The sequence below is a fragment of the Balaenoptera physalus genome (genome assembly GCF_965194825.1).
Source record: "Balaenoptera physalus genome assembly, chromosome: 13".
Taxonomy (NCBI): Eukaryota; Metazoa; Chordata; class Mammalia; order Artiodactyla; family Balaenopteridae; genus Balaenoptera; species Balaenoptera physalus.
The window spans coordinates 90,041,350-90,062,293 of NC_138892.1; the positions used below are offsets into that span (position 1 = coordinate 90,041,350).

General features: G+C 33.2%; 1 protein-coding gene across 25 annotated transcripts in view; it reads left to right on the forward strand.

The window, feature by feature from the left end:
• C2CD5 (C2 calcium dependent domain containing 5) overlaps positions 1-20,944 on the forward strand; it is a 94,621-nt gene that overhangs the window by 13,092 nt on the left and 60,585 nt on the right. For 7 of the 25 annotated variants that reach the window (XR_014252326.1, XM_082419616.1, XM_082419626.1 and 4 more), the window contains exons 3-12: positions 4,327-4,413; positions 5,814-5,985; positions 7,258-7,353; positions 9,628-9,783; positions 10,649-10,847; positions 14,753-14,877; positions 15,283-15,325; positions 15,865-16,016; positions 18,929-19,120; positions 20,758-20,843. Coding sequence is in view for 24 of the 25 variants with exons in the window: in XM_082419616.1 (XP_082275742.1) it covers positions 4,327-4,413; positions 5,814-5,985; positions 7,258-7,353; positions 9,628-9,783; positions 10,649-10,847; positions 14,753-14,877; positions 15,283-15,325; positions 15,865-16,016; positions 18,929-19,120; positions 20,758-20,843 (1,308 nt within the window). In the remaining variant the exon portion in view is untranslated. The remainder of the gene's footprint in view (positions 1-4,326; positions 4,414-5,813; positions 5,986-7,257; positions 7,354-9,627; positions 9,784-10,648; positions 10,848-14,752; positions 14,878-15,282; positions 15,326-15,864; positions 16,017-18,928; positions 19,121-20,757; positions 20,844-20,944) is intronic. The other 18 variants (XM_082419621.1, XM_082419628.1, XM_082419627.1 and 15 more) reach the window with 4 other exon arrangements.

The window sequence follows — 20,944 nt, forward strand, 5'->3', positions numbered from 1 at the left end:
AGTTGATAATGCTGTGTAAAGCATTATGGATACAGTTGCTAAAAATTGCTCTTGAATTAGATGAAGATTGTAAAGAATCTAGGATTCTCTATCCATAGTTATTTTACCAGTGATTTTAAGTTTTACCACATTTTAAAGAAACCCAGACTGGCAAACACAGATGATATGTTATGAGTGTGGTTTATGCAAAAAAGATGACACAGAACTGTCAACAGTGGACCCTTACTGAAAGAAGAGGCTTCAGTCTTACGATAAAAGATAGAGGAATGAATATTTATTTATATGTTTTATTTGAAAATGTTTACTGTTTGTATCATTTTTAATGATTATCTGATCTAACCAGATCATTTGATTGAGTAATCAGATATTGGTCCTGATTGCGTTGGGGTTGAGGGAATTTCTACTATATATGATGTGAGGAGTTTAGGAAGCCAGTGAAGACCGAGTAGTACTTAAGGATGATCATTGTGGGAATCTCCAGGATGAACAGGATGGGATTCTGTACAAGGGGAGTATTAATCAAAATATATCCCAATATTAATGTGCATGTTATAAACTGTTCCGCTAAACTACATTATCATTTTGTTTATCCAGGAGCCTTTGAGGGAACAGGGATAGGAAAAGAAATTAATATTTAATGAGCATTTTCTACCAGACATTTTGCTAAGTCTCTACATACATTATCCTGTTTAATGCTTACAGCAACTCCCCTTTTCAGAGGAGGAAGCAGCTTTAAATAACAGGTTAAATAACTTTCTCAAGGTAATTTAGCTAATGAGTGGGGAAAGAGAATGTGTTTACCTTACTAGGGAATCTTGTTAAAATCCCTGATGTTCTTTAACTAAATTGTAAGGCATTCATTTAATTGCTGAATAATAAAATCTCCTTCCAATTAAATAAGGCCAAATGAACTCTGATTCTTCTTTAGTAGAAGGGGAATCACCACCATGTTGACAGAACATACACTCTAGCCTTTTTCTTCTTCTAAAATCTTGTCTTTTGCTTGTTTGTTTAGTATAGTGTGGGGACTATCAGATTTTTACTATATCTAGAACGGACAGTTGACCAAAAAAAAAAAAAAAAAAATCACAGTATAGCACTACATTATAATGGGACAAAACCGAAGAGGGCTCTGAAATCATAGCTTAAGAAATGATACGCTGTTTTTGGCAATTGAGCCAAAATCCTTAAGTACATTTGGCTTTTGAATGGTTTTGAATGCTTTTATGAATCCTAACGACATTTTACTGCAAATAAAGCAGTATTTAGGTAAATTAAACGATAAGTATTTCTTTGATATTTTGAATATTGAAATGTAATGAAAACTAGATAAGTAAATGAGCAGATTTCTTCCCAGGTTTCTTTTTCCTTGTTTCATTTCTTTAACATTTGTGATTTAAAAGTAAAAAAAAAAAAAAAAAATTATGCAAGTAATACAGTTGGCCCTTCGTATCCCTGGGTTCCACTTCCTCGGATTCAACCAACTGCAGGTAGGAAATATTTGGAAAAAAATTCCAGAAAGTTCCAAAAAGCAAAACTGGAATTTGTTGTGTGTGGCCGCTATTTACGTAGTATTCACATGGAATTTACAACTGTTTACATAGCATTTACATTGTGTTAGGTACTAAAGAGATGATTTAAAGTGTATGGGGGGTTGTGCATAGGTTATGTGCAGGTACCGTGCCATTTTATATGAGGGACTTGAGCATCCACAGATTTGGGTATCTGTGGGGTGGGGGGGTGGGTGGGAGGAGTCCTGGAACCAATACCCGTGGGTACTGAGGGATGACCGTACATGAATAGCTCCTGTTAGAAAAGATTCAAATACTCAAGTAAAACTTGAAAGCCCCTTACTTCTTACTTCCAGCACTATACTGTGTTGTCTACACCCTTATCAGTCCCTTCTTCAGAGGTAATTGCTGTCACTTCTTTGGCATGTATTCATCTACTCCTTCTCCCCTGCTTTAAAAAAAACAAAAAACTTTTACATATCATATTTTTGAAAACAAATGTAATCATACTTTTTATATTCTACTACTTGGTTTTTTCAGTTATTATGCCATTGACATCGTCCCCTGACAGTACATGTAATCAACTCCATTCTTTAGTAGGGAGCATGTGATTTATTTAGTCATTTTCTTGTTGGCACTAGGTTTTTATATATCTTTTGGGAAGGGGCCATATGTGAAAGTACTTCAGGATAAATTCCCGGCAGTGAATCCAGAATTTTATAACTGAATCAAAACAGTTTTTGCCATTTGCATTTTATTTTAATTTTTGATGTTTTTGAATTTTAAATAATGCATTTAAAAAATAGGTAATATATGTGCAATGGCTCAAAATTCAAAAGGTACAGAATGAGTCAGCCTCTCATCGCCTTTCCTTTAACCGATCTGTCTTGTTTCGTTTAGTGGCCGCTGTTAACATTTGTTGTATATCCTTCCAGAAATAATCTGTGCATATATAGGCATATATCATATGCCTTATAACATTTTGTCATTTTTTTCCCTCCACAAAGAATGCCGTACACACTGCTCTGCAGTAGAGGGATGTATCTTGGACATTGTTCCATACTAGTGCACGGAGAACTGCTTCGATCTTCTGTATAGCACTGCATTGTGTGGCTTTCCCATACTTAATTTAGCCAGTTCCTGATTGATGGACTTCTAGGTTATTTCCAATCTTTTGCTACTATAATGCTGCTTATATATGTCATTGCGCACCTATGTATGAATATAAAGGGTGTAGGTATTTACAATTTTGATAAGTGTTGTCAGACTGCACTTTGTGAAGATTGTTCTAATTTGCATTCACAGCAACAGAGTATGAGAGTGCCTCATTCACACTGTGTTTTCAAACTTTTTGATCTTTGCCAACCTGAGTAGTAAAAATGTCGGTTTAGTTTGATTTCTCTTAGTATGAATGAGGTTTTCAGCTCTTGATATACTTAAAAGACATCTATATTTCCATTTCTTTGAATTTCCTTTGTTTGGTTGGTTTGTTGATCTTTTTCTTATTGCTTTGTAGGAACTTGTTAGAAATTGAAGAAATTAGCTGTTTGTGACATATTTGCCAAATCCTTTTTCTCAGTTTCTTATTTATCTTTGACTTTATCGTATTCCTTACCATGCAGGAACTCATTATTTTTATGTAATTTCTTAAACCTTTTCAACCCTCTGACCAAACTGCCTAGGTACCAAATGGTTGGTATCATTCCTTGATAATTCAAATTGCATGATAAAATAACTAGAAAAATGTACAGAAGATAATAACTATAGGTTTGGGTATTTTGCTTTTAGAACATTTTCTGGACTGATTAAACATTAATATCTACAAGTATTATAATACCAATAGTAGGGTTGTAGGTCAAGAAGGAAAGGAGATTTCATAGATTATCTGATTGAACCAGCATTTCCTAAGTGTCTACAACATGCAAAACTCTTTACTGGGTATAGGGATAAACCTTTAGTGAATTTTGAGGTTAGAAAAGATACTTCATGGTGATAACTGATAGAATTAGGGAAGAGCTTAGAGAGATCAAATTTAGGAAAGGTGAGACAATCTAGGAAGTAGTTTCTTAACTGTTTTGCTCTTAAGCTTCCTGACCGCTTCTCAAGTCCAGCCTGAGGTTTCACAATCTCCATTCTTTCTTAGTAGCAAGTCCCAGGGATTTAGCCTCCTTTCTGCCTTCTTCCTTTCCTTCTAATTTACGCTTGCATTTTGATTTAGTGTCTGCCAAGACTGGCTATGAAAGGGTAGTCTCCCCATTCCAACCCCTTTTATTGTCCCTGAAGATAGAAACATAAAACCCTTAATGACCATAGTTTATTGCTGATCACTGTGTATGCACAGGTAAGGATTTAAAAAGTAACAAATACTGAGGAAGTGAGAAAATATGAGGATATGTTACTAAGTTCTTATAATAATGGGCTGTAGTTCTGGATTCCCTTGATGAGATGGTAAGAGTCAGCTGTCCTTTCTACCTTCTGATTATATTTTGCTGGTCCTCCACCCTTAAGACTTTCCCCTTTTGTCTGAGCTCCTGTTTAGTGAAGGCCATGTGATTACTTTCTCCATGCTGACATAATGGTCTGATTTTAATTTCCCTGTAGAGCTAGTCAAGCAGAACAGTGGGTGATCCCTTGTTCCAGGTGTAGTTTATAAACTTGCCTGGACCCATCCATACTTTCTTTCCTTTTGTCTCAGGGGACAGTTGTCTTTTTTTTCCCCTGCATGGTTAATCCTCCTATTCTTTAGCTGATGTTAAATTTTAATTTTATTCACATTTTTTATATTTTTATTTGAACTATTCTTACTTGTTTTTAGGTAAAATTTGGTAATACCACCTTTAAAACAGATGTGTATCTCAAGTCCCTCAACCCTCAGTGGAACTCAGAATGGTTTAAATTTGAGGTAAGTTTTTAAATGTCAGCATTTTTGCATGTGTATTTTTGAGGTGACCCTTTTTTCCCAGGAATGATTGGACTACGTTTTATTTCAGGTATAGTAGTTTTCCTACACCATAAAAATATTTCCTAAGAATACTGAGTTTTCAAAAAATTATGTTACAGTTCAGAAAATATCATATATGAATAGGAGAACCCAGATTAAAAAGGTATTATATTATTATATAGTAATTTTCTCTGGATTTTAGCATATACCAAAAATCACTTAAGAATAATGTACAGATTAAACATTTTTTTGAATTGTGTTAAAAATACATATCATAAATATTGCCATTTTAGCCATTTTTAAGTGTACAATACAGTAGCATTAACTGCATTCACATGCATAAATGTTGTGCAACCATCACCACTATTTCCAAAATTTTTTCATCACTCCAAAGAGAAAATACTCATTCAGCAACGACTCCCCATGCCCTCCTCTCTCCAGCCCCTCATAACCTCTAATCTACTTTCTGACTCTGAATTTGCCTATATAAGCATTTCATATAAGTAGAATCATAAGTATTTGTCCTCTTGTGTATGGCGTCTTTTACTTAGCATAATGTTTTCAAGGTTCATCCGTGTTGTGTAGCATGTATCAGAATTTCATTCCTTTTTATGGCCAAATAATATTCCATTGTATGAATATACCATATTTTGTTTATCTATCTGTTGATGCACACTTGGGTTTGTTTCTGCCTTTTGGCTGTGGTGAATAATGCTGCAGTGAACATTGGTGTACCAGTATCTGTTTGACTCCCTGTTTTCAGTTCTTTTGGGTCTATACCTAGAAGTGGAATGGCTGAGTCACATGGTAATTTCTGTGTTTAGCTTTTTAAGGAACTGCCAAACTTTTCCACAGTGGTTGCACCATCTTACATTCCTACCAGCATGTATGAGAGTTTTGGTTTTTCCATATCCTTGTCAATACTTGTTATTTTATTTTATTTTTTAAAAAAATGTAACCCATCCTAGTAGGTCTGAAGTGGTATTCACAGTATAATTTTAATGTGCATTTTTATTATGCATGAGGTGAGTTTGACTTCCTATGGCTAAGGACCATCTGCATTCTTTTACTTTGAACTGTCTCATATTTAAACCACCTGAAGATGGTATTTAGGTTTCGGAGGTTGACTTCACCAGACTTGATGACCAGTTTAATACAAAGAATGTAGATGTGAGGCGTTATCTAATCGGTTTTGATTTGCATTTCCCTAATGACTAATCTCTCTACCTTTGCTTAGAGATAAATCTATAAGATTTCTTTTCCTGGAAATAAGTAATCTTTTACATTTGGTATATGTATACATTTATGGTAGTGAAGATTTTTAAATTATAAGATTTAATTTTTAAGATATACTTTTTTAGGTGGATGATGAAGATTTACAAGATGAACCTCTCCAGATCACAGTTCTTGACCATGATACATATAGTGCAAATGATGCCATTGGTAAAGTGTACATTGACATTGATCCTTTACTCTACAGTGAGGCTGCAACGGTCATCTCAGGATGGTTTCCAATTTATGATACCATTCATGGTAAGCAGTTCATTTTAAGAAAATAAGTCACAGTCTTTTAATTTATCCTTAAAGACTTTTGTGCTGTGCCTGGCATTTTTAAAATACGTATCTTCCAAAGATGTGTTCTCTTTTAGTAGACATGTGGTGGTGTGTATTGTTGGTAGGACTGTAACTTTTCTGACAATAATTTGAAATAATGCCTGCGAAATTTGTACAATATAGTAAGCAAATGCATCATTTGAAAATCATCTAATATTGCTACTGTGTTTCTAAAACACATTTTAAAATGAATAATCTTGAAACTTTTCTGCTTAGAAATTCTTGAAAGGAAAGAAAATTCTTCAAAGGCTTTTTGTTGCCTAAAGCAAAGTTCTCAAAGTATGGTCTGGGGACATCTGTGGGTCCATGAGATACTTGCACAGGCTCTGTGAAGTGAGATGAGAACTGTTTTCAGGACAATACTTATATGTCATTTGCCATTTTTAGTCTCACTTTCTTACAAGTTGTACAGTGGAGTTTTCAGAGGTTTTATGATGTATGATGTTACCACACATTGAATGTAGAGCAGAAATTAGAATCTATTTCATTAAGCTACACACTATAGAGATTGGCAAAAATGTAATGTAATGCCACTCTTATCACTAAAATATTTTTGTTTTTCAAATTAGTTATTTTTATAAAAAATGTTTATTTTGACATAAATCGATTTACTACTACTTTAAATGAAGTAATAAGTAAATATTTGTCTGAATTCTCAATTTAAATTTATAATATGGTAAATATTGAAGGTTTTGACCCACATAGAGAAAGACTCTTTGAGATCAATAATTTTTGAGATTGTAGAGGGGTCCTGCAATCAAAAAGTCTGAGAACCACTAGCCTAAAAATATGTCATCTCTTTAAAATGGCAGATGGACCATTATGGGCATAAGGAACTGGCAGATGCTTCTGCCTACAGTCTTGCATTTTTCTGTCTATTTTACATTTTTGACCTGGCAATTCCATTGATAGTAGTTTAGTATAAGAAGATAAGATGTTTGACGAGATTTATGTGTATTGTGACATTATTCATATTCTCTATTATTTATTGATGTTTAAAATGGTAAAATAAATTGGAAAACAGGATTTACTTAAATAAATTAGAGCATCTATAGAATGAAAATAATTAGGAAACAAAGTTAGCATTGCTGTTATGATATGTTATTTTTAAATCATTAATTATTTGCCTGATTATTTAATTATACTTTATTTTCTTAAGGTAGAAACTTGTTTTTCCTTTTGAAATTATAGGTATCCGTGGGGAAATCAATGTAGTTGTCAAAGTAGACCTCTTCAATGATTTAAATCGATTTAGGCAGTCGTCATGCGGAGTCAAATTCTTTTGCAGTAAGTAAAAATATTTTATTACTCATTTGACAGGAAATTTAATAATTGTTAAATGAGAAATCAAATTAATGTTTCAGAAGTCTAATGGAAAACCTATTATACCTTGGTCTTAATGCCAAAGAGAAAATTGCGAATTTTTCAGAAGTAATTACTGTAGCTCTGGGAACTGTTCATCTGATTTTAAAGTAAATGATATCTAATTTTTCACAAATTCATAGAAAGTTTTTTTAGAAAAATCCAGTGGGGCATGTGTGTGCATGCGGTCATCATGACAGTGACACTGTGGCCCACAGGGAGGCTGCCTCTGGCTGTTCCCCACATGCCCCCTTCTCGAGTCTCTGTGCCAGCCTCTGCCCACAAGAACGTGATGAGAAGGAATCCCATTAATCATTGCTGGTTACAGTCACTTAACTCCAGTAGAAAGAGGAACAGGTGAAGATTTTGGGATCTTTTTCAGAATTTTTAAAGAAGAATCCATATATTAATGAGACAGTATTTACATAAACCTTATGTTTAGTGATATTGGGTCTGAGGTGGAGAATTGATTGTTAAAGCACTACGTAAGATTACAGCTCTGAAGTACTTAAGAATGACTAGAAACAAGATTGAAAATAAAGGTGGAATTATTTTTCCTGCAATGCAACAAATAATTCATCCTTAGAGAAATTAGATATGGGAATGCAAAGTGTACATTTGTAGGTGAACTGTGCATTTGCTACAGTCCTAACTCAAAACCCAACAATGAAGGGAATAAACCCAAACGGACCTGTACAGAAAGAGTCCACAATTCATTTAGGCCACATGTTGAGAGAAAATCACTGCATTGTTAAACTAGGTATGTGTCTGCATAATATAAAACATTGTGATGTGAAACAGGTGATACACTGTATCCGAACAGTAGCCTATGCTACTTTGATGTCAGCCGGTTGTCAGAGGTTAGCGACAACATAGAGGGAGAGGACTTGTCACACTTTCTCAGCCAATGAAAACATCCCATTAATGTCTACATTTGGGAAACAAATTTGATGAGGCTACACGTGTGGCGTATTCAGACTTAATTCAAATGGGCTCTTCAAAACCAGGCAATACAGACGTGGAGCCATTTGTGGTGGATGGACGTGTATATCTTGCAGAAGTCTCAAATGGCTTTAAAAAGCAGAATTATTTAAAAAACATAATTACTGGACAGTAATTTATAGAGAAGATTGCAAGCTACTCATCTAATGTAGGTTTTACTCTTGTACCAGTAGGTCAACAAAAGGTTAAAATAATTTTCACGTATTTGTCTTACTTTATAAAGTTTAATATTTTATTGCCTATTACATTTCTTTCAAAAGTCAGAACAAATTACTTTTGTCAAATGTGTGAAAGATCTGACTATAATTAAGCTTTGAATAACTGTCAAAAAAAGAAAAAGCCAGTGGCATTTTATGCTGGTATAGGATGCTGAAAGATAGGAGTGGAGCACTAGAGGCGGCACTGTGGTACTATCCACAGTGACATAAGCATCTACAGGTATGGAGCCCTGCGGATGCCATGAAATACAGGTCACAATTCAACAGATCTGGGCAATTCATAGCCAGCCTGGACTAATAGGGTTGAAAACTCCTAGGTAGTTGAGTTAGTTTCAAGGCATGAATATAGTTTGGTATAGATGTTCTCACATTCTCCCCTTTTTAATAAATCCAGTGACGTTTGTTGTTCTATGTATTGAATGAGTCTGTTAAGTAGTACAGTGACTACTGAACCAATTGGCCTTATAACCATGGATTATTAGAAACTGCAGGCCTGTATGACTTCTCAGATTATGTCAGAAAGGTAATGGTTTGGTTTTTAAGGCTGCAGTATGTGGTGTGCAGAACTTTTTCAAAGGGTTTCCAATAATTAGAGTGTTTTGATATTCATTATCTGCTTTCTGATTTTTTATGTAATATCAGCTAGCTCACTTTAATTTTGACTTTTTTACACTTTGTATTGAACGCTATTTAAGATGGTCTGTAGCTGTTTTCTAAATTATAAAAATACAGTTTATATCTACTATGCTTGCTTGAGAAAGACGAGAGGCCTCATGAAGGAAAATGATTATTTCTAAGAATAAAATGGAACTTAGAAGACTGTTTGATTGAAAGTATTATTATGATTGCATTGAGGTTATCACAGTAAAAGATGTTCTTGTACTATGTGTCCAAAAGGTGAGAACTTAGTTGTACATTTTTAAAAAGTTAAATTTAGCCTTGTGATAAATAGAAGCATAATAGATAATTTTTTTAACAGCGACATCTATTCCAAAGTGCTATAGAGCTGTAATAATTCACGGATTTGTAGAAGAACTTGTGGTCAACGAAGACCCAGAATATCAATGGATTGATCGAATTCGCACACCAAGGGCATCAAATGAGGCCAGACAGAGACTCATTTCTTTAATGTCAGGTATTTAAAAAATAATAATAATAACTTCATGGCTGATTGACTTAATCCTCCAAAATTCTTCACTTCCTTTTGACATGCTACTAAAACTTTACAGTGAAGACTATGAATCGTTAACTGACTGATTCCCTATCCCTGGTCCCGTCCTCCTGAACACGTGTGCATTGCCATCTTATAACAAGACGAAATCTGAATCAGAAGCTTATAGTTACTTCTTAACTAAGTAGTAAAAGGAAATTGTGCTTATGAAGTGGCATAGTGGAAAGTGCCCTGAACAAGGAGGTAGGACACTGAGTTCTAGTTTTCCTCCTTGGAGTGTGTATTTGTAGTCAGAGCTTAGGTAATCTCTCTAAGGTGTTTTGTTTAAATGTTGCCTTTTCATAGTCCTTCTCTGACAACTTGTACCTCCTTTTACCCCTACTCCCCTGCCACTCTTACCCCATTACTTTATTTTCCTCTGAAGAACTTATTTCCATCTAAAGTTTGTATTTATTATGTACAATAATATATATATTATTGAGTGTATATATACACTCACGCATACATACATACACACTCACACACTCACACAGATATATCAGATAATAAATATGTTATATTTATATTTAATAAGTACAAATGTTATATTTATAATAAATATATGTATTTAAATAGAAAATAGAAATATTTATACTTATATTAACATGTTAATTATATTTAATATTTATAAATACATAAAAATGTTATATTTATATTTAACATAATGTTACACTTAATATATTAAATAATCTATGATTTTCTGGACTCTTTCCTCTTACCACCATGTCCAGCTTTGTATTATGCAACATGCAGATAAGAGGCCGACTGTGTTTTTTTCCTTTTTTCGTAGGTGAACTGCAGAGGAAGATTGGCTTGAAAGTACTTGAAATGAGAGGAAATGCAGTTGTTGGGTACTTACAGTGTTTTGATCTGGAAGGCGAATCTGGGTTAGTGGTACGAGCCATAGGAACAGCGTGTACACTGGATAAATTAAGTAGCCCAGCAGCATTCCTTCCTGCATGTAATTCCCCGTCCAAAGAAATGAAGGAGTAAGTATGAATCGATGAATTGTTCTTATGGAGCTTTTTATCTTTTGCCTACATATTTTCATTTGATTTGAAACATTTTAGTAGAATTGTTCAACATACATTTTTTCCTGCAGCAGTTTTCTTATCAGAGATGACTATCAAAATTTGAAGCTTAAAACTATTTAGATATTCCTAATATTTTATTTATACTGTCATGAAATTCAAATTAAGTAATGTAAAATTAAACTTGTTCCACATCTTTAGACACTGTATATCTAAAGCACAAAATGAATGTTTATGCATTCTGAAGACTTTTACTTGTTGTCTGGGGAATGCTTAATACCCTATATCTGATAATCCAATTGTGCCTATTATTCGCAACACAGTATAGAAAGCAGGAAAGATTGACCTTTGCAGGAGTCTCAAACTCCAGTGTCTACAGAGGCCAAGCAGTTTATATAAATAAAACAGTTGGGTATAATGGAAAATACTGGGGACTGCATAAAACAGATGTTGGCAAACTTTTTCTGTGGAAGGCCAGATAGTTAATGTTTCAAGCACTGGCCATATAGTTTTTATGTTTGTTAACCAAAAAAAGAAAAAACGAGTTTGCTGATCTTGGTCTAAAGGAATTTAAACTCTTACATTTTTTTAAAAAGTATTTGTGATCCAACAGAACACTTCTGTTGGCTCCATTTGGCTAATGTGTCATAATTTGTGCCTAAGGCAGAGATTCTCAACATGGTGTTGGTGGTGCTATCAACAAAGAATGCTTGAAATGAAAATTTTCTGTCATAATGCCTGGGGTGAGGGGGATGATTCTTTTGGGGACCAGAAATGCTGACTGTCCCGCACAGCTAGGGACAACTCTGTACAACAGAGACTTGTTCCATACTAAATGCCAATAGCACTTCCATTGAGAACCATCGCTCTAGAGATTCTTCTAGATCAAGGGTCAACAAACTTTTTTGGTAAATGACCAGAATGGAAATAGCAAGGACTCAACTCTGCAGATGTTGCATGAAAGCAGCCGTCAATAGTATGCAAATAAATGAGTGTGTCTTTGTTCCAATAAAACTTATTTATTTTTGAAACAGATGGCAGGATGGATTTGGCCTGTACTGTATAGTGTGCTGACCTCTGTCTTTTGTCATCAGGAGGTCAGAGTTCTGTAGTCAGAAAACCCAAAATGGTTCCCATTTCAGCAGTAGTCAAGAGAGGTTGCCTAGAAAGCAATCACAATTTGTTTTTTCAAACAGTCTATGTAAAAGTGAGATTCTTTATCTCAACGTTTTCTTTTTGTTTAATTATTCCTTTCTGCTGGCCTTTAGTTATTTGGGTTAAATTTTAGTCACAAGAGGGAGCACAGTATTACATACATTGCCTAATTTTATTTGGAAATACATTGATAAGTGAAATAATTGTTTTAAATGATTTATTGAGTGAATTTGCTTTATCTTCCATTTAAAATCTGTCTTAAAAAAGATACAAACTGCTTTTTGCTACAGGTGAAGTCAGAGTGCAGGTATAACTTTTTGAGGGATTTAGATTTTTTTTCTCTTTTCGTAGCAAATTTAAGTAAAGATCTGGGTCCCTCTTCCTTCTGCCACCCTCCAGCTTTATCTGTACTGCCTGAAGGGGCCTGGCCTTTGCAACTGTGATGTTTGAAGTTTTCCTCTTTTCACTGAATTACTTAGTGGAAAGAAAGCTGCAGTACCTGTTGGTGCCTTAAAGTGATATATGGATGGTAGGGGAATACATTTCGCCTTCATTCAGGAAGAGCTCCATTAATGTAAATCTGAGCTTGTCTAAGTTTTCTTTTTCTAATTTTGTTGTAGCCATTTGCCTTAAATTGTCAATTATTCACACCATGAAGAACTTAAGTGGCTTCATTAAGATTTTCTAATGGCATCTTACTGCATAAGTCATGTTATTTAAAAAAACAAAAACAAAAACCTCAGGCTGCTTTATTTCAACCAGCTTCGTTGTATTTTTGTTAATGAATCAATTCGGGCGCTAGTTTAAAATTGTTTTATGAGTCACCTGATTATAATTATTTTGGTATTTAATTTTAACATTGTTGATTCTAGACAGGGATTTGATAAAGGTAGTTTGGATTATGTTCTTGCCTGAATAGATTTAACGTTAGAAATACCACTAGGGTATTCTTGTAAGGCAACCGTTCATGCAAGGAGAGTGATATGAAGTAGGACTCAAAGAATACGTTATGGTGACGCTCTCTCCATTGTGCTTGGATTTTAATTTGATGTCATAATTTGAACATTTAATGATGTTCATTTTATTTTACTTTTATTAATGGTGTGTTCTGCTCCATCAGTTTGTGTTTTCCTTTTAGGTATTTAGTGTATTACGGAGTATAAAGCTCTTTGGTGTTTCCTAGCTGAACTATCTTGATGGTAGACAGTGCATCTAAATATGGTTTATTGATTCTCTACTTTAAAAAAAAAGTACTTTCTAGGAGACATTAGTCATAGTTTCTCCTCTGTACGGCACTGATTCTTAGACTTTTTAACTCCAGTAGCCACTTACTTCAACAGAGAAAGAAAAAACAAAAGTAAAACCTCACCCAGTTGCTTGTGTAGAAATTGGTCACCAATGAGATATTTGATTTTTACCAGTTAAACACTTTAAAAATTTAAATTAGCAACAAGAGCAGAAACATTTGTCCTATAGTAAAAGCAGTGATATTTTCAGAAAGTAGATGGTCTTTAAAAGACCATTATTGCCAGTTAACGAAAACTCATGTTTGGATCTTGATAAATTGTGATTATTGGGAATGTTCACTGGGCAGCGGAAAAGGAAAAAAGGCTAGGAAAAGTTGGGCTCTCGATTACTTTTAATTTGAATTCTAAAATATGGGAGTATGGTAGTTTTTCAGAGTGTAGTCACTTAATTCATTTCCCCTCATTGTGTGTAAGGGAAGGCATTGCACAATGAAATAGTTGCTAATATGAAGTCCAGGATTCTTAATTATATAATATACCTTTTTTTCCCCCATCCACTATAACTATGCTCTTTCAGCTGAATTTCTTTGTGAAAATTTTAAGTGCTATAGATGAATATATATCTGTATATCTGGTCTAAGTATCCTTTACACGTGCATAGATGTGATCTATTGCAGGATATTAGTTGATATCTTAACACAATTTCAATTTAGAATGTAGTTTAACTAAATTCTGTTTAAGTTTAATAATCTATTCTGTTTGAAAGCTACACAAAAGTCATTATATTGCTTAATTAATGTTTTTTTTTTTAAAGTGGTGTCCCTTTGCTTTGTTTTGTCCCCAGTGTAACATGGTTTTAAGCTATATACTTGGGGTGCTGAAATATGGAATAATTGGATCTACTCATTCATTCAATTCACTCATTTCTCTTTATGCTGTCATTTTTCATATTCTTATGTAACTCTGTCTTGATATGCTAGACAGAAACAGTTCTGTTAGTTAAACTTCCTTTGTAGAAAAATATAATTAATTATATCAGCAGTTATTCATATCTCACTCTCAAAGTAGTATAAGAGCATCATATTTGGCTTTTCATTTTTATGTGTGTTTTCTTCCTGAAATAATGTTTAGTAAGCTCTGTTGTGATCAAGATAATAGCAAACATTTTAAAGTAACTGAAAATCCAAATTTTAATCTTTTTCTTATTTAATTCCACTGGCAGTTCTGCTTGCGATTTTTCTTATTCACATTCCTAATTTATTAATCTGATTCTTTGTAACTATTTCTTAACAAATTAATATTTAGCTCTTTTTTATCTCAACTTGTTTTGTGCATGCTGGGGATTAAAAAATAATTCCTCTACCCTAACTAAAAGCTCCTTTGAAATTATTTTAACATAACTTTGCTATCTCTTGTATGTATTGTTTTCTTTTCTTCCACTTTGACCACAAATTCCCTCAGGTCTCCGCTGGTTCATCCTCCAAGCCATGGATGCCGCTCGACTCACAACAGCCCAATTCACACTGCTACTGGCTCACGACTTACTCAGAACTTCTCTGTGTCTGTTCCCACTCTCATCTATACTGGTACGAGACTGCTCAGACTCCAGAGCTGGGGAAGCAGGCCACGGGCAGAGTGGCTGCAGAGGGCAGGCAGGCAGGTAGCATAGGCAGGTACCACGAGTCTTTGCTTCCTCCTTTTCTCACTCGTAGTCCAGCGGCACTGAAGAAATCCTGTATTTAGCCGCCGCAGAGGCTCTAACTACATGGAAGTGAAAGTGTTCTTCCAGCTTCCAAAGTCTCTTCCATAGACCCTCGAAGAACCCTATCTTGTATATGTATACTGTGAGTTTTTAGGAGAATCCTCCAGTATGTGTTTTTGCCATTATTTCTGCAGTTGGTTAGAAATAAAATTGATGATTGGACTCTAAGTGAAATAGCTGCCAAAGCTTCTGATTTGCTTATTTTCTTTATATACAAAACTTGTTACAGTAGGGTCTGTTTCATTCTGTGGAAGAGAGCTGTTGGAAAACAGGTAAGCGACTCTTCTGCATAAAATGCAATGTTTCTGTGTAGCCTATACTGATTTTCCACTCTGCTGTGTTTTTAGCTGTGGCACTCTTGATGCTATAGGATAAGGAAACATGTTTTTCTTTTCAAGATACCTGTGTGTGCAAATATAAAAAATATTGTGAATATTTACACACACCATTTGCAGTCATCATTTTTTCTTTTGTAATTTAAAAAAGCATTGTTTGTTTGAAAATATTTTTATTCATGTATTTATTCTTTTTGTTTATTTCTTTTAATGTTTTTTTACCCCCTTAGTCTGCCATTTCATGCTTTTTGGCTTTTTTACTTGGCTTATTAACTGTTTCAATGCAGATAATTACTTATCTGGAGAATGATGAATGGTTAAACAGCAATTGGATGTCTTTGGCCTCATACCCAGCTCCACACTTAAGAAATGACTGCTGGCCCTGCCCCAATACTTTCCTGGTGTTTAGATCATGCTGCCTCCGTCAAGTCCTTTGGCACATGATTACTTAATATTTCTCCACCTTCTTCTGGCAGGATTCCCTTCAATGAAGATCCCAATCCCAACACTCACTCATCAGGACCCTCAACCCCTCTGAAAAACCAAACTTATTCCTTTTCACCTTCCAAGTCCTACAGTCGGCAGTCCTCTTCTTCTGACACAGATTTGAGTTTGACACCCAAAACTGGTAAGGCACTTCCACTCACTTTTTCTCTTTTTCTTTTTTTCCCAGATTTGTTTATGTTCCTTATTAGCTTTCCATCCAAGCCTTTCTTCCTGTTTTTGGCATTTAAGTTAAAAGATAATGTGAATACTGATCATTTTCAGTTACTACAATTAAAATGTGAAAATTTTGTGTAGTTCAGAAGTTATCCTGTTCAGAGAGTGACATTTTGTTGATTTAATCATAGTGTAGATAAGAAGGCCAGGATTTATTTTTGCATGTAGTCATTTTCCATTTCATGCTCAAATTAAGAGGAATAACATCGTAAAGCATTTGGATAGAAAGTAATACTAGTAGCTTGCAATCCAATTCCTCATGCAGTATAAGCACTTTTGAATTCATTGTTTCTATTTTGGAATTTAATTCTAAGATTTTATTATGAAAAAAATCTTATAGCTGATATGGTTATTTTGGAGTACATATATCTGTTTATTGGCTTATTATTTAAAATATTTGGTTTTGCTAGTCTTACTCTCTAGGTTAGAAAATAGCATTTTTGCTTTACTTATTCTTGCATATTTGCCAGTGTATGAAATTTATAATTTTTCCCTCTCCTATCTGTATTTTTTAATCTCTGAGTTTTTGTGAATATGTTTTATGATAAAAACTGATTAAAAAATCAAATTAGTTTCTTACTCCTTAAAATAGAATTAGCTTATTTAAATCATTGCATTATTATTCTTAAGAAAAATAAAAAATAAATAAAACATTTAAAAGTTAATAGTTTGCAATTTTTGCAAATAGCATTTTTGTCTGGGAGTTTCCTTGCCAGATTGATGAAAACATTTTGCCTAGTTTATTTGCATTATTTTTAATTTATCATCTTTAATAACTTTATTTTTGTGTTAGACAAGAGATTTAGAAAATGACCCCAGATTTTATGAAAACAATGAAAAGAACCAGCACTACTTCCAAAGTAAAGAAAGGGCATTTTAAAAAATCCTATAGACATAATATCTATTTTTATAAATATAGTCACAAAATGTAAAGGAGATAATTATTAACACCTAATTCTTTGAAAATAATTGCTTTATTTTTACATGTATAATTATAAATAACAACTTAAAATAATGTGATATTTGATAGTAATGGATGCTTTGGAATATGGCATCTTCACCATATTTCTGTCATAAAAACTGAACCATTGAAATTGTAGTGAAGTGGGTTTTTTTGTTTTGTTTTGTTTTTAAATAAAGACTGAGATTCTGGCCTTGAAATTCATAACAATGAAAACAATAAAGACCTAGGATAGCATTTGAAGAGTAAGTTTTCTTAAAATATTTTTGAGGCTTTGTCCACTGGTTGTTTGTTTATTTGTGTATTCCAGGTCACTTTTCAGTATTTCTTATCTTCCTTTTTTTTGCCATACTACAGACACATTTTGAAAGTATTTCCTTGGTCTTTCTGTTTCTTTTTTTTCATTCTCCAGAAAAGCCAAGTCTAAAGAAGATTGTCAAGTAATAAATTAACTGAACGAGACTTCTCTTCCCTTAGCTTTCTAGTAGGCAATCAATTGTACTATCAATGAAAACTTTTTTGCATTTTATTTTCTAGCTCCAGATTTTTAGTTTTTAAAAATTAACTTACAAAAGAGGTATTATTCTCATGTATTTCAATATTTATAAACTGTTGCTAAATTAATCATTTTGTTTTCCTATAACTATTCAGTACCTCAGTTGCATATTTATAGGATATTAACAGTTTTTAGTTGTTTGGCCTTATCATGGGTCCCAAAAAAATCTTTGAATACTCCTGAGGAGCATTCCTATTTCTCATGGAGATTTAAAGTGGCAAAATTATGAATGTTCTAAAATTTCTAGAGCTGTAGTTCAGCATGTATTTCATGATAGATTAGTTGTTTATGATTGATTTATTATAGGTAAATTGGAGAGCCAAAAAGAGAACGGAATAAAGTTAATAAAACTTAGACTGAGAAAGTTGTTTTTCTGTTTGTAGTTAAAGCTCTCACCCACCTTCAGATGGGTCTTCAGATGGGTTTTTAAAAAATTCCATATTGATTTAAATATTTTTGTAGAGTCTAATTTTTGACATTTTACAAGGTTTTATTTTCATTTTTTTTTTTTCAAGTATTCAACTAGTAGGAGTGGAATTTTAGAATGCTGGTGTTAGGATATTGATGTGACACCTGACTCAAGCCAGTTTTTACTTTTTTGGTCAGGCTTTTTGCCATGTATGTTTTTTGTGATCCAGAGGGTATTTCTTTGGCTCTTAGGTACTCAAATCTTTGTAAATATAAACAGTACTGTGATAGGACTGTGTATTTAAAATTTTAGAGGAAAAAGAAAATCATTAATGTACATCTCAAAGATGGACAGAAAAAAGTTAATATTTTATTTATTTAAACTTAATAATGGCGACTATCTGCTTTATGTGGTAGCAAGTGTTGATTTTTTTTGAATGGGTATTCAATTCAAATACTCATAAGTGGTATGTTTTAGTTAATAACATTTGAAGAACTATACTTTGACCACTTTAAATAAGTTTTTATATTTGAGACAACAAATTTCTGGCTTTAAAAAATGTGGTACATTTTAGCTTTACACAGTCTTAAGCAAAAAATGGCAGGAAAGTCAGCTAAAAGTAATTAGAATGGCATAAAATCCTATGTTAGTGATTTAAAAAATTTTAATGAGGGCAGAGTTTGTAAAGGTTTTGTTGGGTTTTAGACTCTGCCTTTTATTTATATTATGTTGAATAGATGATCTTGCTGATGACTTCATATGCTTACTTGATTTGTGTATGCATTTTACAGTTCATTTCTACTGTTATGTTTTGCTTCATCATTGCTTTCCTTATCCTGCATTTTCTGGTCATCTTCTGAACCTGCAACTTTTCTCTGCTACTTTCCTCCACAGCACCTTACCCACAGGGGGCTAGGATTTACCTGTGTCCCAGCTCCCCCCCTCTCTCTTGTGGTTCCCTTCATCTTAAAAAGTCCTGTCTTCTCCTCTCGGAATCTAGCCTCCCCCCTCATCCTTCTAGCCTTGTCAGCCCAGTTCTGAGGAAAAGTGTTTCTTTCAGTGAAGAGCTGTTCCTGGCTGCTTCTGGTAGGATCATATTATGTCAGCTTTTTAATCCCTTTATTTTAAATCATCTTTGAAAAAAATTAATTATTTCATACCATATAGAAGTATTGGGTGTTTTACACAGGATGTACTTATTTTTCTTATTGGCAGAGTTTAATGGTTAGAATTATTATGAGGACATGATTGAGGATTACTTGATGGATAATTATGAATATTCTACTAAAAGAATTTTATGTATTAAAAGATTATATGTCTAAGGACACATAGATCTGCATATTTCCAATAATTATTGGATTCTCATTACCAGAGTTTCTGTTTTAGATGCTTTACTTTCTTTCCCTTCACACCAACTCCATTCATGTTGGACCTATACCATCATGTTGCTAAACCATATGGTTACATTAGTAAATTATTCTGTTTGAATCAGTTTAAGTCTCATTTTGGTGGTATTCTTTCATTTTCCTTTTTTTTCTGTCCATTGCATTAATTTTCAAGTTATTCTGCTCTATTTTCTGATATTTCATTTATCTCTACAAAATTACGTTTTATTTTATGGCTTTCAATATGCTTCATATAAAGATCTTAGTTTCATTTCTGTGTTTAGTATTGTATAGTCTCTAAAAATTATGTTTAGGTTACTACAAGAAAAATACATTTCTTTTTTATTTTTAAAGAACAGAATGGGACTATACACATGCTAACTTTTGTTTCCTTATCCAAGAACAGCTAAAAATATAAAAGTAAATTAGTTCCTTTTTTAAGTCATCGTAGTAAATCTGCCTGCATGTATCTTCAGTTTTAAAAGGTGGGACTAAACTATTAACTCTAGTTTGTAGAGTACTGGCTTCTCACCTGTCCCCTGCTTTCTATAATTCTTTGACCATAATTGGTCTATTAGTATTATCAAAAGAATAAACTAAGATAGGGAAAGAAATTTAAAATTAAGCCTTTAAAAGAATACATCTAAGAGCTTGGGAAATGTAATTCTTTCATCCATGACTGTGTACATTTGTGAGGTGTCTATTATATGTCTCTGGTTTTTTAAAAAAACTATGTTAATTTTTGCAAACAAGTGTTGAAAACTATGATATGAATATTAATACTGTTTTGTCATGAATGTTATGTTTAGGAATGGGAAATTATCAGAAAATAGATTGACTGTATTTCAAAATTGCCTGAAATTCATGCTCTTTAGAGAATTTTGGAATATTTTAAATAAGCCCAATTAGTGCTTTTTCTCTCTGTATATTTACTTTTAAACACACATTTAATTTTCTCTTATTTCTTTTAGTACTCTTAAATTGTTAGCATGGTATAAATAATTGGTATTATATTGATTATTTTTTATTAGAAGATTCAACTTTTAAAATTGAATATTATATAAAAATTTATCACCTTAATATAATTTTATAAATGATTTTTAGAACAATTAAGTCCAAAGCTTGCTGTGATCAGTAGGACTTTGGCATCTTGCTTCTAAAGAAAACTTTGTGAATAAAAAAAGTAAAATATGTGCTTAGTTGCCATCACAAATACTTTAAATGTTTGGATTGGTTTTAACAGATTTTGACTCATGATATTTATGAAGATAAATGCAATTAAACTGTCTGTTTCTCTAGTTGTTTTTTGGTTGTTATTTATGTACTGATGTTCTGTAGGAATGGGAAGTGGTAGTGCTGGAAAAGAAGGGGGGCCCTTTAAAGCTCTTTTAAGACAACAGACTCAGTCAGCATTGGAACAGAGGGTAAGAGTCACTCAACATTCTTTATTCTTACACTGTTAATATGATTTTATTATCATGCTTCCATGTACTTATAACTTATTTTTATAAATTAGTTTTGGTCA